Source organism: Microcaecilia unicolor, chromosome 1, assembly GCF_901765095.1.
Source record: "Microcaecilia unicolor chromosome 1, aMicUni1.1, whole genome shotgun sequence".
Lineage (NCBI taxonomy): Eukaryota > Metazoa > Chordata > Amphibia > Gymnophiona > Siphonopidae > Microcaecilia > Microcaecilia unicolor.
The window spans coordinates 700,595,080-700,613,187 of NC_044031.1; the positions used below are offsets into that span (position 1 = coordinate 700,595,080).

The 18,108-nt window shown below is 41.1% G+C and overlaps 1 protein-coding gene across 6 annotated transcripts in view; it reads left to right on the forward strand.

Moving 5' to 3' along the window:
- The window catches only part of THSD4 (thrombospondin type 1 domain containing 4), a 903,119-nt gene that overhangs the window by 865,765 nt on the left and 19,246 nt on the right, over nucleotides 1-18,108 (forward strand). For all 6 annotated transcript variants that reach the window (XM_030188643.1, XM_030188634.1, XM_030188628.1 and 3 more), the window contains 3 exons: nucleotides 3,284-3,529; nucleotides 8,722-8,851; nucleotides 13,099-13,303. In XM_030188643.1, the coding sequence (XP_030044503.1) occupies nucleotides 3,284-3,529; nucleotides 8,722-8,851; nucleotides 13,099-13,303 (581 nt within the window). The remainder of the gene's footprint in view (nucleotides 1-3,283; nucleotides 3,530-8,721; nucleotides 8,852-13,098; nucleotides 13,304-18,108) is intronic.

The window sequence follows — 18,108 nt, forward strand, 5'->3', positions numbered from 1 at the left end:
TTCTCTGTCCCAGGAAGCCTCACAATCTATGTTTGTACCTGAGGTAATGGAGGGTTAAGTGACTTGTCCAACATCACAAGGAGCAGCAGTGGGATTTGAGCCAGCCACCTCTGGATGTCAAGACCGGTGCTCTAACCACTAGGCCACTCCTCCACTCATTGCTATGTAAGTGGAATAATGCAACTCACAGTAAACTTTGCAAGCTACATTCTTCTAGGATAGTTAACAACACCTCCAGAGTTGATGTTAACTTGACCGCTGGGAGTATCTTTGTGATACTGTTTACCCATACATTGTGCTACCTATGTGATACTTGTACCCATACATTGTAAGCCGCACTGAACCTGCTATTGAGCGGGAAAGAGCGGGGTATAAATGCCATAAATAAATAAATGAATGAATAAATCAAGGATAGTCTTAAAGAAGTCAGCAGTGTAAAGCTTAGCACCTCTCGGCCCCCACTAGCTGCAAGTAATCCTTGGTGAATTGAAGTGAAAGTGGTTGGTCCTTTTTCCAGTCCCTTCTTACTCCCTGTGAGCGGACAAAAGTCCAGTTGAAATTGGACCCCTGCCTATCCTTATGCTGGGGGACCATGGAATGTATTATGAGGGGTCAGGCTGCAAAATAAGGGAGAGTGCTTCCTTATTTGGCATTCTGAATGCTAGCAATATGCTCTGATGTACTACTAGGGGCCTGGCAGCACCATTTTGAAGAATGGCGCCATTGGAGCAGGAGAACCTAGGGATTGCTCCTGACTCCAAAACATCCCACCATGGAATTATAAGTAATTGTGGACAGGAAAGGGGGTGAGGGAGGATGGCCAGTAAGAGGCACAGTTTCAAATGGACTTTTTCCTAACTGGGATGGGGTGAAGTTAGACAGTATAGAGGTAGTCCTATAAAGAGGGTGCCAACATTGAGGTGCCAAGAATGTGCATAAATAACCAGAATCCCAGCATACGTATATGCCCATATATATACACATACACGTTTTAATGCCAGTACTTCTCAATGCCAATACTCCAACTATGCGCTATTCTATAACATGTCACCTAAATGTGATAGCGTTTAATTTGACAGTGGGCAGAGTCTGGGTTGAACTTGGGTAGGGCACATTCGTCCTTTCTAGGCATGAGCATTAAGAACAGCTCTATTGCTGTTGTACATGGTTGTGGCTAAGTTATACATGCATATTGGCACTACTATTCTAAAAGGAGAGTAGGCTTCAAATAGGTGCCTGAATGTAGGTGCCCCTTTGTAGAATTGCCCTATAAGAAGACAACCATCTGACACTGCTCTGGCTCTTCAAAAAGTCAAAATATGGAAAAGCTACCCCACTGCTCGAATCATTACACTGGCTGCCAATCAAAGCAAAAAAGCAAGATGGACGTCCATCTTTCTTTTCGATAATATGGTCAGGGACGCCCAAATCTCAACATTTAGGTCAACCTTAGAGATGGTCGTCCTTAGAGATGGTCGTCCCCGGTTTTTGGCAATAATGGAAACCGAGGACGATCATCTCAGAAACGACCAAATCCAAGGCATTTGGTCGTGGGAGGAGCCAGCATTCGTAGTGCACTGGTCCTCCCTCACTTGCCAGGACACCAACCGGGCACCCTAGGGGGCACTGCAGTGGACTTCACAAATTACTCCCAGGTGCATAGCTCCCTTACCTTGGGTGCTGAGCCCCCCAAACCCCCCCCCCAAACCCACTCCCCACAACTGTACACCACTACCATAGCCTTTAGGGATGAAGGGGGGCACCTAGATGTGGGTACAGTGAGTGGTGGGTTTTGGAGGGCTCACATTTACCACCACAAGTGTAACAGGTGGGAGGGATGGGCCTGGGTCTGCCTGTCTGAAGTGCACTGCACCCACTAAAAACTGCTCCAGGGACCTGCATACTGCTGTGAGGGAGCTGGGTATGACATTTGAGGCTGGCATAGAGGCTGGAAAAATGTTTTTTTAATTTTTTTTAGGGTGGGAGGGGTTTGGTGACCACTGGGGGAGTAAGGGGAGGTCATCCCTGATTCCCTCCGGTGGTCATCTGGTCAGTTCAGGCACCTTTTCGAGGCTTGGTCATGAAAAAAAAGGGACCAAGTAAAGTCGTCCAAATGCTCGTGAGGGACGCCCTTCTTTTTTCCATTATCAGCCGAGGACGCCCATCTCTTAACCACGCCTTCAGTACACTGCTGACACGTCCACGTGAATTTTGGTCGTCTCCACAATGGAAAGCAGTTGAGGACACAAAAAATTGGCTTTCAACTACAGTATGTCGATTTGGGCGACCTCGGGAGAAAGACGCCCATCTCCTGATTTGTGTCAGAAGATGGGCGTCCTTCCCTTTCGAAAATAAGCTAGATCGTAGTATTGTTATTTGAATATTTTTACTGCTGTAATTGCCTGTTGCTCATGTTTGATCTTTTCTTACTGTACACCGCCTTGAGTGAATTCCTTCAAAAAGGCTGTAAATATATCCTAATAATAAATAAATATTTTGGCAGTTCTCATATCAAGGTACCAAAATTTGGAACTCATTATCTAAACCAATTAGACATATTAAGGATTACATGTCATTTCATAGCTCATTGAAGACCCAATTCCTTACTTCAATCTTCAACAAACCAATGAATTTAATCCAAATCAGTGTTATACCTGATAATTCATACTAATCCTTTATCCTCTTTAAGAACCCTTTGCCACAGAATCTATTGCCTTGTCACCCATCTTTATGCTACTGATTATTACTACAGTATCAAATAGTTACTCTATACTTAGTTAAGGCTCCTTTTCCCTAACTTCACACTCCTAAAACTGTTCGCTCTTTTCCTTTCTATATTGGTTTAATTCAAGATGTTAACATTTGTATATGTTCTATTGTAAATCTTTTTAATATGACATATTGTGTAATTTTCAAATGTTATTACTATGTTAGCTACATTGAACCTGAGTAATCCCTCAGGAAAATGTGGGATAGAAATGTCAAATAAATAAATATGCCCTTAGATTGTAGGTCCATGTGGTCAGAAAATATGTACTATACCTTAATGTAACTCAAGGCTTGAGGTACCACTGAAATTGCCTAAGCTAACAAAAATAACCCAGAAACCTTTCATTGTTGAACAATGTAGTCTGTGTTGCTTAACATACAAGACTCATAGGTCCCTTGTGACTCCAAGGGTGAAAGCTCTATGGATTTATATACCTGATACAAAACTCATTTGTGCAATGTTGATACCTGAAAGATGTGAAAATGTCATAATTGTAATATTGTGTCTTTCCAGGGGACCCTTTCAATGGTCAGCTAGAAGTGCCAGACAACACAAATCCTACAGACCGTGGGAATTCATTTGTTGAGCAAGGCATTCACACTGGACACCCATCAGGTTCCTATCCAGCCAGACAGCCTGGAAGACTGCCATCTCACCATCCAGACAATCAGGTGCCTGCAGTGCAACCACCACGAAGAAATCGTGAATATAATTGGAAGCAGATTGGAACAACTGAATGTACAGTGACTTGTGGGAAAGGTAAGAGAGAGAGACAAAGGTGATGAATATGACTTTCCATCTATGAAATATGTACAAACAAAACCAAAGTCTTGCTGCCTGCACTACAGTATGGATTTAATTTATGAAGAGGGTGAGGATGTGTTCTCTAAGTTTGAGGTTTTGCAGAAAGGACAGATATTTGCTCATTCAACAAACTACAGAGATATTTATTGAGAAGGTAGTTTTAACACTTTCTCATTCTTTTGCCTGCTATTCTTTAACTTTCTATATATTTCTCTCCAAGGAAAAGTAAAAGAAACATTTAGGCACCAAGAATGCATGTAAATGACCAGATTACTGGCATATACATGCTTATATGTGCATGTATGCACTAGTGGCATAACCATAATCATTTTGGGTGGCCCACAGTTAAAATGGATGGGCCTTCCAAAGCTCCTCCCCCCCTTTTGTCTTTTGCCCACACTGTCTGCGCCGGCCTCATAGTCTTCTCTCTACTGCATGACTGTGTCCCATGAGAGAGAAAACAGGAAGTAATGTCAATGAGAGTGGGATGCGACAGAGGGAAGCCCTTGGGGCTGATACAGGCTGTGGTAAACTGAGTGGTAGGCAAATGCTGGATCCGGGAGCAGAAGAGAGGACAGCAAGGTGGTTGCCACTGAACTTTTTTTGGTGGGCCAGATATGGTGGGCCTCAGCCTGACCCAGGTCCATCTGTAGTTATGTCACTGATATGTACATAAATGCCAATATTTAGTCTGTAAACTGCTGTGACCTGCTAGTCAGAAATGGCGGTATAGTAAATGACAAATAAACAAAAATATAAATAAATATTATTTCTAAGCACTATTCTATAACATGGCATCTAAACATGTAGTTTGAAGGTGAGTATACATATGGGTGGAGTCTGGGCAGAATGTGAGCAAAGCACACAGTTACTAAATTATACCTGGTTGTTTTCAGCAATCTAGACCTATTTACACCCACTCTATGGCTGGCATAAATGCTCATACCCAAACACATACATGCTCTATATATCTGCTTACAATTCAGTTCCGTAAAGAAAAGTAGGCCCCTGCGTTCCTTTTCGAAATAGGTTCCAAATAGATGCTTTCCAGGCACCTAAGTATAGGTGCTCCTTTCTTTGATTGTCCTTCATGTGTCCTGTTTTGAAGACAAGCTTCACTATTACTACAAATCATTTCTACAGTTAATTTTCAGTTAATTGAGCTTGGTATCATACAGACTAATGCTTTTCAAAATGGAATCGGACAAAATAAATAGTTAGATTTTTCACTTTGCTGTCATAAGTGTAAGTTGACTGGAATACTGGGTTAAGGCAAGGCAGAATGGGGCACCATTGCACCTTAAAGAATCTTTGATGGCATATCAGCTGATACTCTGGACATATTTGCGCCGAAATTTGGCGTGCACTGGGGCATTTCATAATTGTGCACACAACTTAATTGACAAATGAGCAGTTAATTGACAATAATTGGGTATTAATCAATTATTGGCGCTAATTGGCAATAATTAAAATTTTTGCACACATCTTCCAAGTCGGGATTCTATACAGATGTGCACTTAAATTTTCCGTGCAAATCTACAAAGGAATGTGGCCATGGGCGGATCAAGAGCATTCCGTGAAATTGTGCACAGTGTTATAGAATATGGCAGATTTGTGCCTAACTTAGCTGCGAGGATTTATACCAAGTTTCAGTTGGTGTAAATCCTTGGACCCAAAATTGAGTGTGGATCCTGGCACTAAGTGCTATTCTAAGTGCTTATATTTTTTGCCACCCAAATTTGGACACCATTTACAGAATTCAGTCCAGTTTGTTTAATGCTCCTTCTGTATAACAGGCTTTCATACAGAAACTGTGCAAGGATATTAGTTGCCTTAAGCAAAACTTCAGCCTTGTGCCATCTTTCAGTTAACCTGTAGGGGCTCATTTTCAAAACAAAAAAAAAAGTCATAAGGTGGCAGAAGGACGTTTTTCTCTAAAAAATGTCCAAATTGCGATTTCCGGCACCCTGATTTTAGACATTTTGCTCCACAGTTCGTCCAAATTTCAAGGGGACGTGTTTTGGGTGGGACATGAGTGACACCAAAAGATAGACATTTTCTGCAATAATGGAAAAAAACGTTTTCCTTTTGTTCCATTATTGCAGAAAATGAAGGCATTTTTGGCTAGAGCTGTTTCAGTCACAACTAAGTGACCAAAAGTTTCCCTAAATGACCAATTGAGCACTGGAGGGATTAAGGCATTACCCCTTTACTCCCCCAGTGGGGAAGAAATTGCTCATTTGCAAGTCCTGTATATCAACAATGAGGATATTGATTTGAGCTTCTGAATTCTTTTTCCTCCGTTTAATATCTTTGACAAAAAAGTTGGGACATAGTAGTTGAAAAAACAGTTGCAGTTAATATTATCATTGAAGTCTTCCAAAAGTATGCAATAGACAATCTGGCAGCATGAAGGCAATGTGCTGGCTACTGTTTGTGTCTATTAGTTGCATTCCCATCTTCCCACCTCCCTAATAGACATAAAAGATGGGGGGGTGGGGGGTAAAATCAAGTGAAATGTTCAGAATAGTTCTAATCTCACATTGAATGGTTAAGAAATCTTTTCTCTCAATGAAAACTTTTTAATGAATTCATAATCTACTTGACACACAATTGTTTACATTGGTTGTTAAGAGTTTACTCCTGTCAATTTTAGATTATTGCAATAGTATTTATAGGGGTTGCCAAAAATCTCTTTAAAAAATATTCAAACTATCCAAAACACAGCTACTCGTCTGATTTTCTCCGTAAAAAGGACAGAGTTTCCCCATTATTATGCATTCTCCACTGGCTGCCAGTGGAGGCATGCATTCAATTTAAAGTCTATATGTTGGTCTTCAAGATGCTATATGGGCCAGCTCCATCTTATTTATTAGATTGGGCTCTGACTGTACATAGAAGTAGAGGTCTTCGAGATACTTTCATTCTTCATTTTTCCAACCCAAGTAAGCTGAAATGTAAGTCCCTTTTTTCTGCTAGTTTATTATATCAGGAACCAGCTATTTGGAACTCAATTCCACAAGATGATAGACTCATAATTATTTTAAATTTATTTAATAAATATTTATGTTAATGCTGTTAGTTTATTGTTGATTACATATATACATGACTTTTTATAATTTTATGCAGTGCCGTAGCGAGGGCGGCTGACACCCCGGGTGGGTCGCCGCTGCGCACCCCCCCTTGGCACGCACCCTCCCCCCGGAGCGCATTTTTACATTGAATTAGGGAACGAGGGGTGGGCGAGGGGGCCGATCCGCCCCGAGTGCACGTCGCTGGGAGCTGCATCGGCTCCGCTGGTTCCCTGCTCTCTCTGCCCCGGAACAGGAAGTAACCTGTTCCGGGGCAGAGGGCAGGGAACCAGCGGAGCCGACACCCCCCCAGTGGCGTGCACCCAGGGCGGACCGCCCCACCGCCCCCCCTTCCTACGCCACTGATTTTATGTAACTCGCAGGATATGCCTGTTTAATGTTTCTGTAATCTGCAGTGAACTCTAAGGGCTTTTGTGAAATATAAGTAATTATGTAATGTAATGTAATGACTTCCCAGAATGTTTGCACCCAGTTATAGCCCTTCCACATATGTATGTAATCACCCTATTGCCCACATCCTCTCTAACAACAAAGGATCAGCAGAGCTGAACTTTGAAGAAAGAGTCGGGCAATGATAAGCTCTGTGAAGCAACTTGTTCATAAACTCTCAGCTCTTATTACAAATAGACATTAATCCCAAAGTCTCTGTCAATCTTCCTCATCAAATTCTAGTCCAAAATCCCTATTCCATTTGGCTATCAACCCAGAATCTGTATCATATTCCTTCCAGCCAAAGATTGCCAAGACCTGTCGCTTCTTCCTCTTTAACATCAGCAAAATTCGCCCTTTCCTCTCTGAACACACCACCTGAACTCTCGTCCACGCTCTCATTACCTCTCGCCTTGACTACTGCAACTTAATCCTCACCGGCCTCCCACTTAGCCACCTATCCCCCCTTCAATCTATTCAGAACTCTGCTGCATGTCTTATATTCCGCCAGAACCGATATACCCATATCACCCCTCTCCTCAGGTCACTTCACTGGCTTCCAATCAGATACCGCATTCAGTTCAAGCTTCTCCTTCTTACCTACAAATGCACTCAGTCTGCTGCCCCTCACTACCTCTCTACCCTCATCTCCCCTTATGTTCCCACCCGAAACCTCCGTTCACAGGACAAATCCCTCCTCTCATTACCCTTCTCCACCACTGCCAACTCCAGGCTCCGCTCATTCTGCCTCGCCTCACCCTATGCTTGGAACAACCTTCCCGAGCCCTTACGCCAAGCCCCCTCCCTGCCCATCTTCAAGTCTTTGCTTAAAGCCTACCTCTTCAATGCTGCGTTCGGCACCTAACTCATTCAGGAAATCCAGACTGCCCCAATTTGACTGCCCCTATCAGACTGACTGTTCACGTGTCCTTTAGATTGTAAGCTCTTTGAGCAGGGTCTGTCCTTCTATGTTAAATTGTACAGCGCTGCGTAACCCTAGTAGCGCTTTAGAAATGTTAAGTAGTAGTAGTAGTATTTAAACAGCCAGGAGCCATTCTTGGTCAAGTTTTTTTTCAGAGTTATGCAGAAAACAAGATTTGTATAGTGTTTTGTTTTTAAACACAGTGTATATTTATCCTATTGTGGTCTACCTGAAATTGGGATAGGCAAAATATGAGTGTCTCAAATAAATAAATTTGACCTTTGAAGCCTCAGTGGGCCTTTCTTCTAAAACTCTCACAGTTGATGAGAACTCCATTTTCCAAACCATTATTATCAATATACCAGCAGAGATAGTCAGTAAACAATATCTGAGTGGAGGAGTAGCCTGATGGTTAGGCCAGTGGGCTGAGAACCTGGGAAACTGGGTTTCATTTCCACTGTGGCTGCAAGTCACTTAACCCTCCATTGCCCCAAGTACAAAACTTTAGATTGTGAGCCCACTAGGGCAGAGAAAGCACCTGCATATAATATAATGTAACCCACTTTGGTTGTACCATAGAAAGGCAGTATATCAAATTCCTTTTTCACTTAAAAAATATTTCATCTCTTTCTTTTGGCATTAAAAATATCACATGAAACAGCTTTCATTTACCACTGTTCTTATGTGTGCATTTATCATGGCAGGGTCACAGTATCCAATCTTTCGCTGTGTAAACAGAAATACTCATGAGGAAGTATCGGACAATGTGTGTGACTCCAGCACTAAGCCCATACCTGAAGAGGAGCCCTGCAATCTCTTTCCTTGCCCAGCCTAGTAAGAGACTTCCACAATTTATTACAATAATTTGGAGTGGTCTGGAAGCTTTCAGTTTGAATAGCGAGGTTCATTTAAATCAGCCTGTATTTTACCATTTTTTCATAAATGTTGATATGATGAATACAAAATTCTGTTAACACTAACCCCTGGATTCTCTGTGTGGCATGTTGAGGTGCATGCTTAGATTTGTGTGCATTGCCTAATCTACGTACATGCCTTAATTGTTTAACGAGCCACTTAGTCATGATAAGTGATAGATAATGGCCACTTATCATTACTAATTGGATTTAAGTGGCCTTTACATGCACACTTTGCTAGGCATATAAAGCAGTGTGCGTAAATTCTCACGCACACAGCTAAAAAGGAGATGCAGTGATGGGAGGAGTGTGGGCATGCCAGCCCTATCAATCACATCAGATTTTCACTGGTGTAAATGGACACGCGTAAATGTAGGCACAGCCACCTGGCCTAATGCATATTCTATATACCATGCATACATTTAGGCATATCTAATAGAATATTCCTAGGTGTTTCTATCAGAAGTGCCTAGATTCTAGGCACCGTATATAGAATCTAGCCCTAAGGGGGCAATTCAAAAATGTGCCACCTAGAGGTAGGCGCCACTTACACACATCATTAAATTGACAGTTAAGCACCTACAGTATGCGGACTAGGCACTATTCTATAAAGTAGTGCCTAACCCCCCCCCCCCCCCAGATTCTATATATTGCGCCTAGATTTCAGTGTGAAACTCTAAGCATTTTCCATAGCAGTGCCTATAACTTGCTTGGTTAATAAGCCAATTAGCACTGTTAATTAGATGTTAACAAGCAATTATAAACATTAATAGGCATTAATTAGAACTTACGTAGGTGCACAACTCGCTAAGCGCATTCTGTAATGTAGTGTGCGTAAATTCTAATGTGCATTGTCAAAAAGGGGGCATGGCCCTGGGCATGGAATGGATGGATCATGGGTGTTCCGAAAATTTACACACAGGGTTACAGAATATACCTGTTCCGCGCCTAATTTAGACGCCAGTATTTACATCAGGTTTTACTTGGTGTAATTACTCGCGATTAAATATAGTTATATGGACGGGCCATAAGTGTATTCTATAAACTGCTTATTCTACAAATTATGTGGAAATGTTATAGAATACACTTAGGCGGAAATGTTTTCCGCACGGATTTTCCAGGCACTATATATAGAATCTAACCCTAAGGGCCCTAGTGTTTTATTGCAAGGGGGATGTGCACATTGTCATAGCATGGGCAGGCTGTGGGTATGTATCCCAGTTACACACATCTGCCCCACTTTTAAGCACCCAAGGTCGAGTTCAAACCCAGCTCTCACCTGCCCGCCCTCATCTCCCATAGCAGCAGTCTTTTCCTTCATGCGCCCTTCCTTTAAAACTTTCATTTTACCTCAGGTCGCAGCGGCGGCAGTGAAAGCGGCAGGCTCAGCTCATGTCGCCTTCAGCCTTCCCTTTCCTTCCCTTTCAGTGTCCCGCCCTCCTCTGATGTCATTTTGTCTTTCCGCAGGGGCGGGACACTGAGAGGGAAGGGAAGGCTGGAGGTGAGCTGACGTAAGCTCATTTGGATACGGTTATGAACCCAGCCAGCCAGCCAGCCAGCCAGCCAGCCAGGGACGCAGATGGACAAATTATTATATAGGATTAAACACAACCCAGACCTATGCCATTACATATTCAGCTTCTTCAGTTGGCATTGTATGATTTTTATGAACACAATTGAACAATTTTGAGTTTTTTACTGTGTTAAAAGATTAAAATTATTGAGACTTATAGCCTGTGACATCAGTAGTATTAAACTAGTCTCAAATCATCTGAGCACAATCATTATATATTATTGAAATAGTGCTGCAAGGTTGGTTTTGATCTTGATTATGCTTCTATGAACATCCTCTCTTCTTAAACCAACATTCAGAATAGGAACATAACATTAAAAGGGCAGTTTTTAAAATTTGTGCCTCAGTTTAGGTGCCCCAATGCCATGCGTGTAACACCAATTCCATAATGGCATCTTGGTGCCAAAATTCCATTACAGAATGCTAGCATAAGGTCGACTTGGCACACCTATGTGTAAGTTTACCCTCTTATTCCATGTCAATGATAGGCATAAGTTGGTGCGCTTAGGTGTACCAAGTGACAGGCATAGTTTATATTATTTTATAAACTGCATACATAATTGGGAGACATGATCCGCCCACCTGTATGCCCCCCTTGTGCTACCTTATAGAATAAGGCCTAGCGCACATAGGTCCCTGTCAATTTACTGACACCTTTGACACAAGTAAGTGGTGCTTACCCCTAGGCTCCACTTTATAGAATTGCCCCTAAGAATATAAAATGTACCAAGCTGTGTCCAACCCAGCACCCTGTCTCTATGAATAGCCAATCAGGGTCAATTGGAACAGATCCTAGTGGGGGTGTGGGGGGGGGGGGGGGGGAGATCAATTCCCTGCTTATGCCTAAAAGTATTAGGTAGAAAACATTCAACTATAAAGATTCCACAGGAGGAACAAAAATAAATGTACAAAAATTAGGTCACCCTCTTTAAAAAAAACACCCACATACAAAATATATGTGAAAGTGTTGCAGCCTTCAGTATGTGAGCCACATTCATTAGCAAACGGTCTCAAGAGTCAGAGTAATGACACACACGCTGCCCTATTCGGGCCATGTTATGTGACAGTTTAAGCACAATGTGCCTCTTTTGAATGCACAGTAGTGTTTTTTTAAGTAATCACAACATATATCACATTTACCACTGTCTAAAGTTGTGACAAACTATATCTTTGTGCATTGGACTCCTGCCAAAACATGATTTTGTCAAGTTGTGCTTCTCCAGGGTGCCAGTGTTGATCTTATTTTGTCATCTTTATCCTTGGAAACATGGACTTGTTGCTTTGGATCTCACTTTCTTGCTTGTTGTTTCTGACCCTGCTTTCCCTGTCAATTAAAATCAGTACACATCAATAAAAGTATGATTTATATATTCTTTTGTACACTATAAAAACTTGACTTCGGAGAACCAAAAAGCTAGTTCATGCAGCAATGAATTGCAATCCTGTGGTAGCTGGTGCAGTAGATTTAGGGTTATATCTATCCATGTTTTTCTCCCAATTTACTCCAGTAGGAAAAAACAATACTTAAAGATTCATACCCTGTATACTGCAGATCTATCCCCTCACTACCTCAGTTGTCTTGAACATGTTCCAAGCAATAGTTCTTGTTTCAGTAGTAGGTGGACACCTAAAAATTATATTTAAAAAATGTGAGTCAAAAGCATGAGGCCTCTTGGTGCAACTGGTACTGCACTCAAGATTCGAGTTCAAACCTTGCACTGGGATTTTTCTGGTCAACTCAGCTATTCATCCATTTTTGGCCAGTAAAAGAATACCCAGCCTTGGGGGGAGGAGAGAGGTAATGATGACTGGGAAGGCAATGGTAAACCATACCATCACACAAGTGGCAGCCCCCATAAGTCATTCATGTCTTGGTACTTGTGTACAGAGGGTTAACCTTATCATGTTTAATTAAGGCATGCATATCGTCGGGTCAATGTTTAAAATCACTTATGCATTCAGCATTGGGTGCTGGCCACATAAGTGCTTTTATTTAAAATTCCTGAAATGCTAACTTATGGCTGTTTATGTAGATATATGGCCAAGTTATTCAGATTAACAGGGGTGGGATTAGTGTTGGGCCAAAAGATATTCAGAGAGAAGCAGTATTTGGTTGTTGTCCAGATAACTTATCTGCAAAAGTCTAAATGTAGAAATAGCAGACCTAACCTTTGAACATAATGTTAAGAGTTGCATATTCAGCAGAAGGCTTGCATGGATATCTTTGCCAAATATACAGATAAAGATATATGAATAATGTATCCATATGTCTTCATACATTCACCATCCCACTGAATATTGTCCTGCTTGTGCTTAAAGGTTTGAGGAAGTTCCAATCATTCTCCAGACATTTTTCCATTATATAGTATCAAGGTATAATTTCGCAGTTCCATTTTAACCATTCACAGTATTTAAGAATCTATCCCCCCTGTTTACAAAGCCACACGGCAATGCTGACACAGCCCATCCAAAGTGAATGGGCTGTGTTGACATTACTGCACCTGCAGCCACTAGTACAGTTTTGTAAACAGGGGGGTTTCTTTTTTAGTGTCTACTGTTTTAATTAACCATGCCTATTTTTGTTTGTGGGTTAGCTGGGATATAGGAGAGTGGTCTGAATGCAGTAAAACATGTGGTCTGGGCATGCAGCATCGACAGGTCCTCTGCAGACAAATGTATGCCAATCGCACGCTGGCAGTCCAGCCCCATAACTGCCAGCACTTAGAGAAGCCAGAGACGGCCAGCACATGCCAACTGAAGATCTGCAGCGAATGGCAAATTAGGACAGAGTGGACACCAGTAAGTCAAAACTGTTGACTCTGATAATTTATCAGTCTTTTTCAGCTCTGAATTCAGTTCTTAGCCAAATATGTCCCCATGTTTACTAAGCCATGCTAGTGACTGCCGTGTACTAATGCCAACACAGCCCATTTACTTTGAATGGGCTGTGTCACCATTGCTGCACGGCAGCCCTTAGCAAGGCTTAGTAAACAGGGGAGATGAGCCTATTATGCTGGCCTTATACATAACTACTCGTTTTTATCCATACTTCAAACTGTGATTTCAAAAATAGATCCTCTGTAGAGCTTAACTCAACTAAAAATATATTGAATCCATGTGCAGTGCTATGTAATTTCCAGTCAATATTCAGCTGGCAGTGGTCATCAGTTTTTTAAAACGATGAATGTCCCCAGCTAAATTAGGCCTCGATGTTCAATGCTGGGTCATGTTTGGGGACTAGCATCGAATATTGGTGGCTGCCTGGAATGTGTCAAACCACCAGCCCTTATGCAGGTCCTGGCCAATGTTCAGCCATGACCCGCATAGTTAAGCAGATCCTGACTGAATATCATCTGGAACCTGCTTAAATCCTATATCCTTTTCCTGAAGTCCCTCCTCCTGACAAGGCAAAACCCCCCTCCCAACCCCCCACCCCCACAGGTCCAGACCACCCTCTGAGCTTACCCGAATTCCATGGTGGTCCAGTGGGACAATGGGGGCAAGAGCAAACCCCACTCACTCCTCCCCTAGTGGCTCCATGGTCAAAAGGGCCAATGAGACCTCAAGTGGTAGTCTCATAGTATTAGCAGTAGTTATACTGAATATTGCCAACACCTGCATAACTGCCAGCTCCTTTCTGACTCCACCCCATAATGCCCTTGTGCATCTTGGCTCCAAAATGGCCAGTTCGTGCCAATATTCAGCAGTACTGCCTGGTTAAGTGCCAGCTGCAAGCAATTTAAATAGCTGCTTAAATCACTTTCCCTTGATATTCAGCTGGTGGTGGTGATTTAAAACATGGCTCTGAGGACCATCTGCCAAGATCGTAAGTATGGTCATATCACAGTACTTCTACTCCAAAACCACTGGCTGCCAGTGGTGTCTAAGATTTACTTCAAGGCTTTGACCTTGGCTCACTAAGTTTTGCACAAGGCCGACTCTTCCTGTTTGTCCTGTTTGATTACTCCAAACACCACAACTTGAATCCTTCATCCTTTGCATGAACATTGATTGTCTTTAATCTCATTTGTACATATTGGGCTGGAGGACTACTAAGATTCTGATTAATTGCTCCTTAGCCTCCAGCTAAGCTACCAGAAGTTTTGGAAAAGCCTCAGAAGTCTTCTGTTTTCCTTGGCCATCTCTGTCTCATAGCCGAGCGCCCGGTTATGGTAGTACTGGGTTTTGCCTATACTATATCTCCTTCTTCTTGAGTTTGGTAGTTGACCTCACTGATTGGTTCTGTATCTGTTCTGCTTTCCTATTGGTTGGATGGAGTTCTTATCTTTTATCACAATATTTTAGTCTTGTAGCCTTGACATTGGTAATGAAAGGCAATATAGCAAATTCCAGTTAACATAAACACATTTTGCAAAGGCACAAAGGTGCCTTTATAAACACCTATCAGCTACTCTCTGCTGTATCAAGACACTTAAAAAAGCAACACAAATCTGTTGCATCAGAAAATGTAATTTGAAAACAAAATTAATTTTTCTAATAATAGAGAAATAACAGTGCTCAGTTGGTACCCCTGTGCTCAGAGGTACCGACTTCTGTTGACTAAGACAGATAAAACACCCCAACGGGCTTCACGTCATTAACCATAAAAGCCATGGGTTAGAAGAAAATGTGTATATTTTTGATACGGTTTCATAGCAGTCCTAGTGTTAGGTTTTAATTTGCGGTTCTTAAGTTTACCTAATTTATTATATTTATGTTTATATTTGGTCATTTTTAGTATTGTTATACTGTTAACAAAATTTTAAGTTTATGTTAAACTATACTTGCTGTACACTGCCTTGGGTAAATCTCTTCATAAAGGCGGTTGATAAATCACAATAAATAAAATAAATGTTCTGTTGTGGATTAGGAACTGGTTAGTGGATAAAAAAACAGAGAGTAGGGTTAAATGGCCATTTTTCTCAGTGGAGGAGGGTGAATAGTAGAGTGCCTCAGGAATCTGTAATGGAACTGGTGCTATTTAACATATTTAATGAATGATCTGGAAATGGGACGACAAGTGAGACGATTAAGTTTGCAGGTGATGCAAAATTTTTCAAAGTTGTTGAAATGCATGTGGACAGTGAAAAATTGCAGGAAGACCTTAGGAAACTGAAAGACTGGGCTTCAAAATGGATTTGAAATTTAATGTGGACAAATGCACATTGGGAAGAATAATCCAAATCATAGTTACTTGATGCAGAAATCTTCTGCCAGTGTGCGGCAGTTGCCAAAAAAGCAAACAGGATGCTAAAAAGTATTAAGAAAAGGATGGAAAATAAGACAAAACTATTATAACATTTCTGTATTGCTCCATGGTGTGAGTATTACGTGCAATTCTGGTCACCATATCTCAAAAAAGATATAGCAGAATTTTTAAAAAGTTCCAAGAAGGGCAACCAGAATGATAAAGGGGATGGAATTCCTCTCATACAAAGAAAGGCTAAAGAGGTTATGGCTTTTCAGCTTGGAAGAGAGACAGCTGAGGGGGGATATGATTGGAGTCTACAGACTCCTAGTGGTGTAGAATGGGTAAAACTGAAGCAATTTTTTTTTTCACTCTTTCAAAAAGTACAAAGACTAGGGGACACTCAATGGTAATATTTTTTAAATGAACAGGAGGAAATATTTTTTTTACTCAACAAATAGTTAAGCTCTGGAACTCGTTGCTGGAGGATGTGGTAACAGCAGTTAGTGTGTCTGGGTTTAATAAAGGTTTGGACAAGTTCCTGGAGGAAAGGTCCACAGTCTGTTATTGAGACAGACATGGGGAAGCCACTGCTTGCCCTGGGATTGGTAGCATGGAATGTTCCTACTATTTGGGTTTCTGCCAGGTACTTGTGACCTGGATTGGCCACTGTTGGAAGCAGGATACTGAGCTAGAAGGACTATTGGTCTGACCCAGTATGTCTATTCTTATATTTTTATGTTCTCCCCTTTTTTTATGTGGTTTTGCTTCGTGCAACTAGAACTTGTATTGTGTGTCCATTTTGAATTGAAGCCATATGTTGCCCCTATAATCCAACATACACTCAAATACCCCAATGATGTGTTGTAATTTTACACTCTAAAATCCTGAATGACACTTATCTTGCAGGTGACTAAACAATTACATTTTTGATAGAATATATTTGTGTTGTTTTTTAAAAGTGTCTCGATACACCAGAGAGTTGCTGCCGTGTGATATTTTGTTCCTCTCTGTATTAGCTATCAAATATTGGGATTACTACTAAAAAGTCTTTGTAAAACAGGCTTCAAATAGATACCGCTTTAGATTTTTCACATAGGCATCTTCTTATAAAACCAGGCCCTGAACATGCAGCATCCATATGCTTCTCAAATTTCCCCCAAATAAAGGGCTGGTCAGCAAAGAGGATTTTTAGCTCCCTTCAGACCCATGATCACAAATTGCTGCCTTCCAACCCTTAGAACCTTTTAATTTCACACCTGTGTTAATTCTTAAAATCAGGTCTGTGAGGAATATTTTTCACAGCTTTCTGCTTAGGTCCTCAATCAGCTAATTATTTTGCCTTTTCTTTTTTCTTGAGCATTTACATGAAAGCTGTGTTATAATCGATGTAGAATACTATAAAATGAAACCACAGAGCTTATGGATGGCTTATTTATATTCAACTAAGTGTGGGGCCTGTCTTATTAAGCTATCTAGTTGTATTTAGTAATTCCTTTCTTTGAATAGATTTGTAACTGAGAGGTGGTTGTCCAGAAAGCAAAGACACATTTAACATCATCTACTAAAATCTCACAGCAGTGCATACCAGGCGACACCCCAATGATTCAATTAAAATCTCTGGACATCAATGGGATCTTTTATTAAAATGCAGTAAAGTGTTGCTGTTACCATTATTATTATTAGCATTTGTATAGCGCTACCAGACGCACGCAGCGCTGAACACCTGATACAAAGAGACAGTCCCTTCTCAAAAGAAGGTAATTGTCAAAATTAACTCCCCGGTAACTGCAAGGCCTCCACATTAACTCTTAGTAGTGTTTCAATCATCAGCCCTTGCAATTAACAAAGGTAACATATACTTAGTGCATGTTACTTAGTACAGATTTAATTAGCTGATCTTTGAAATGGGACATCAGACAATGTCTGCCCCATTCTGTGTTATGCAGTTATATGGGAATCAACATACACTTTTAGGCCCTCATTTTACAAGCCCTGTTCATGCTTGCTACATGCATAAACCAGCACATAAACGTTTATCTTGCATAAACATCTATGTCTGCATTTTACAAAGCAGGACATGCACATAGCAAATCCATGTGTGCGGGCATATGTTGAGCGGCAGAAAGATATGGTAAGTTTATAGATGTTTATTCCCCATTTCAGAAGGGGACTAAACATCTATGTCCTAAAAGATGAATACTAGAAAGACAAACTGGCAAGAAAATAGCTTTAGAATAATAACCAGTTATGTTTCTAAGGTCGCAAAGATAAACGGTTATGTTCTGGGTTTGAACCTTTTGATTTTTTTATATGTTTATTTTTCTAAAATGGATGTTTATGCTGCATGAACCCAGCACATAAATGTCCATTTCACCTATAGTTTAGAACAAGATCTACGTTGGCAAATTCTGTT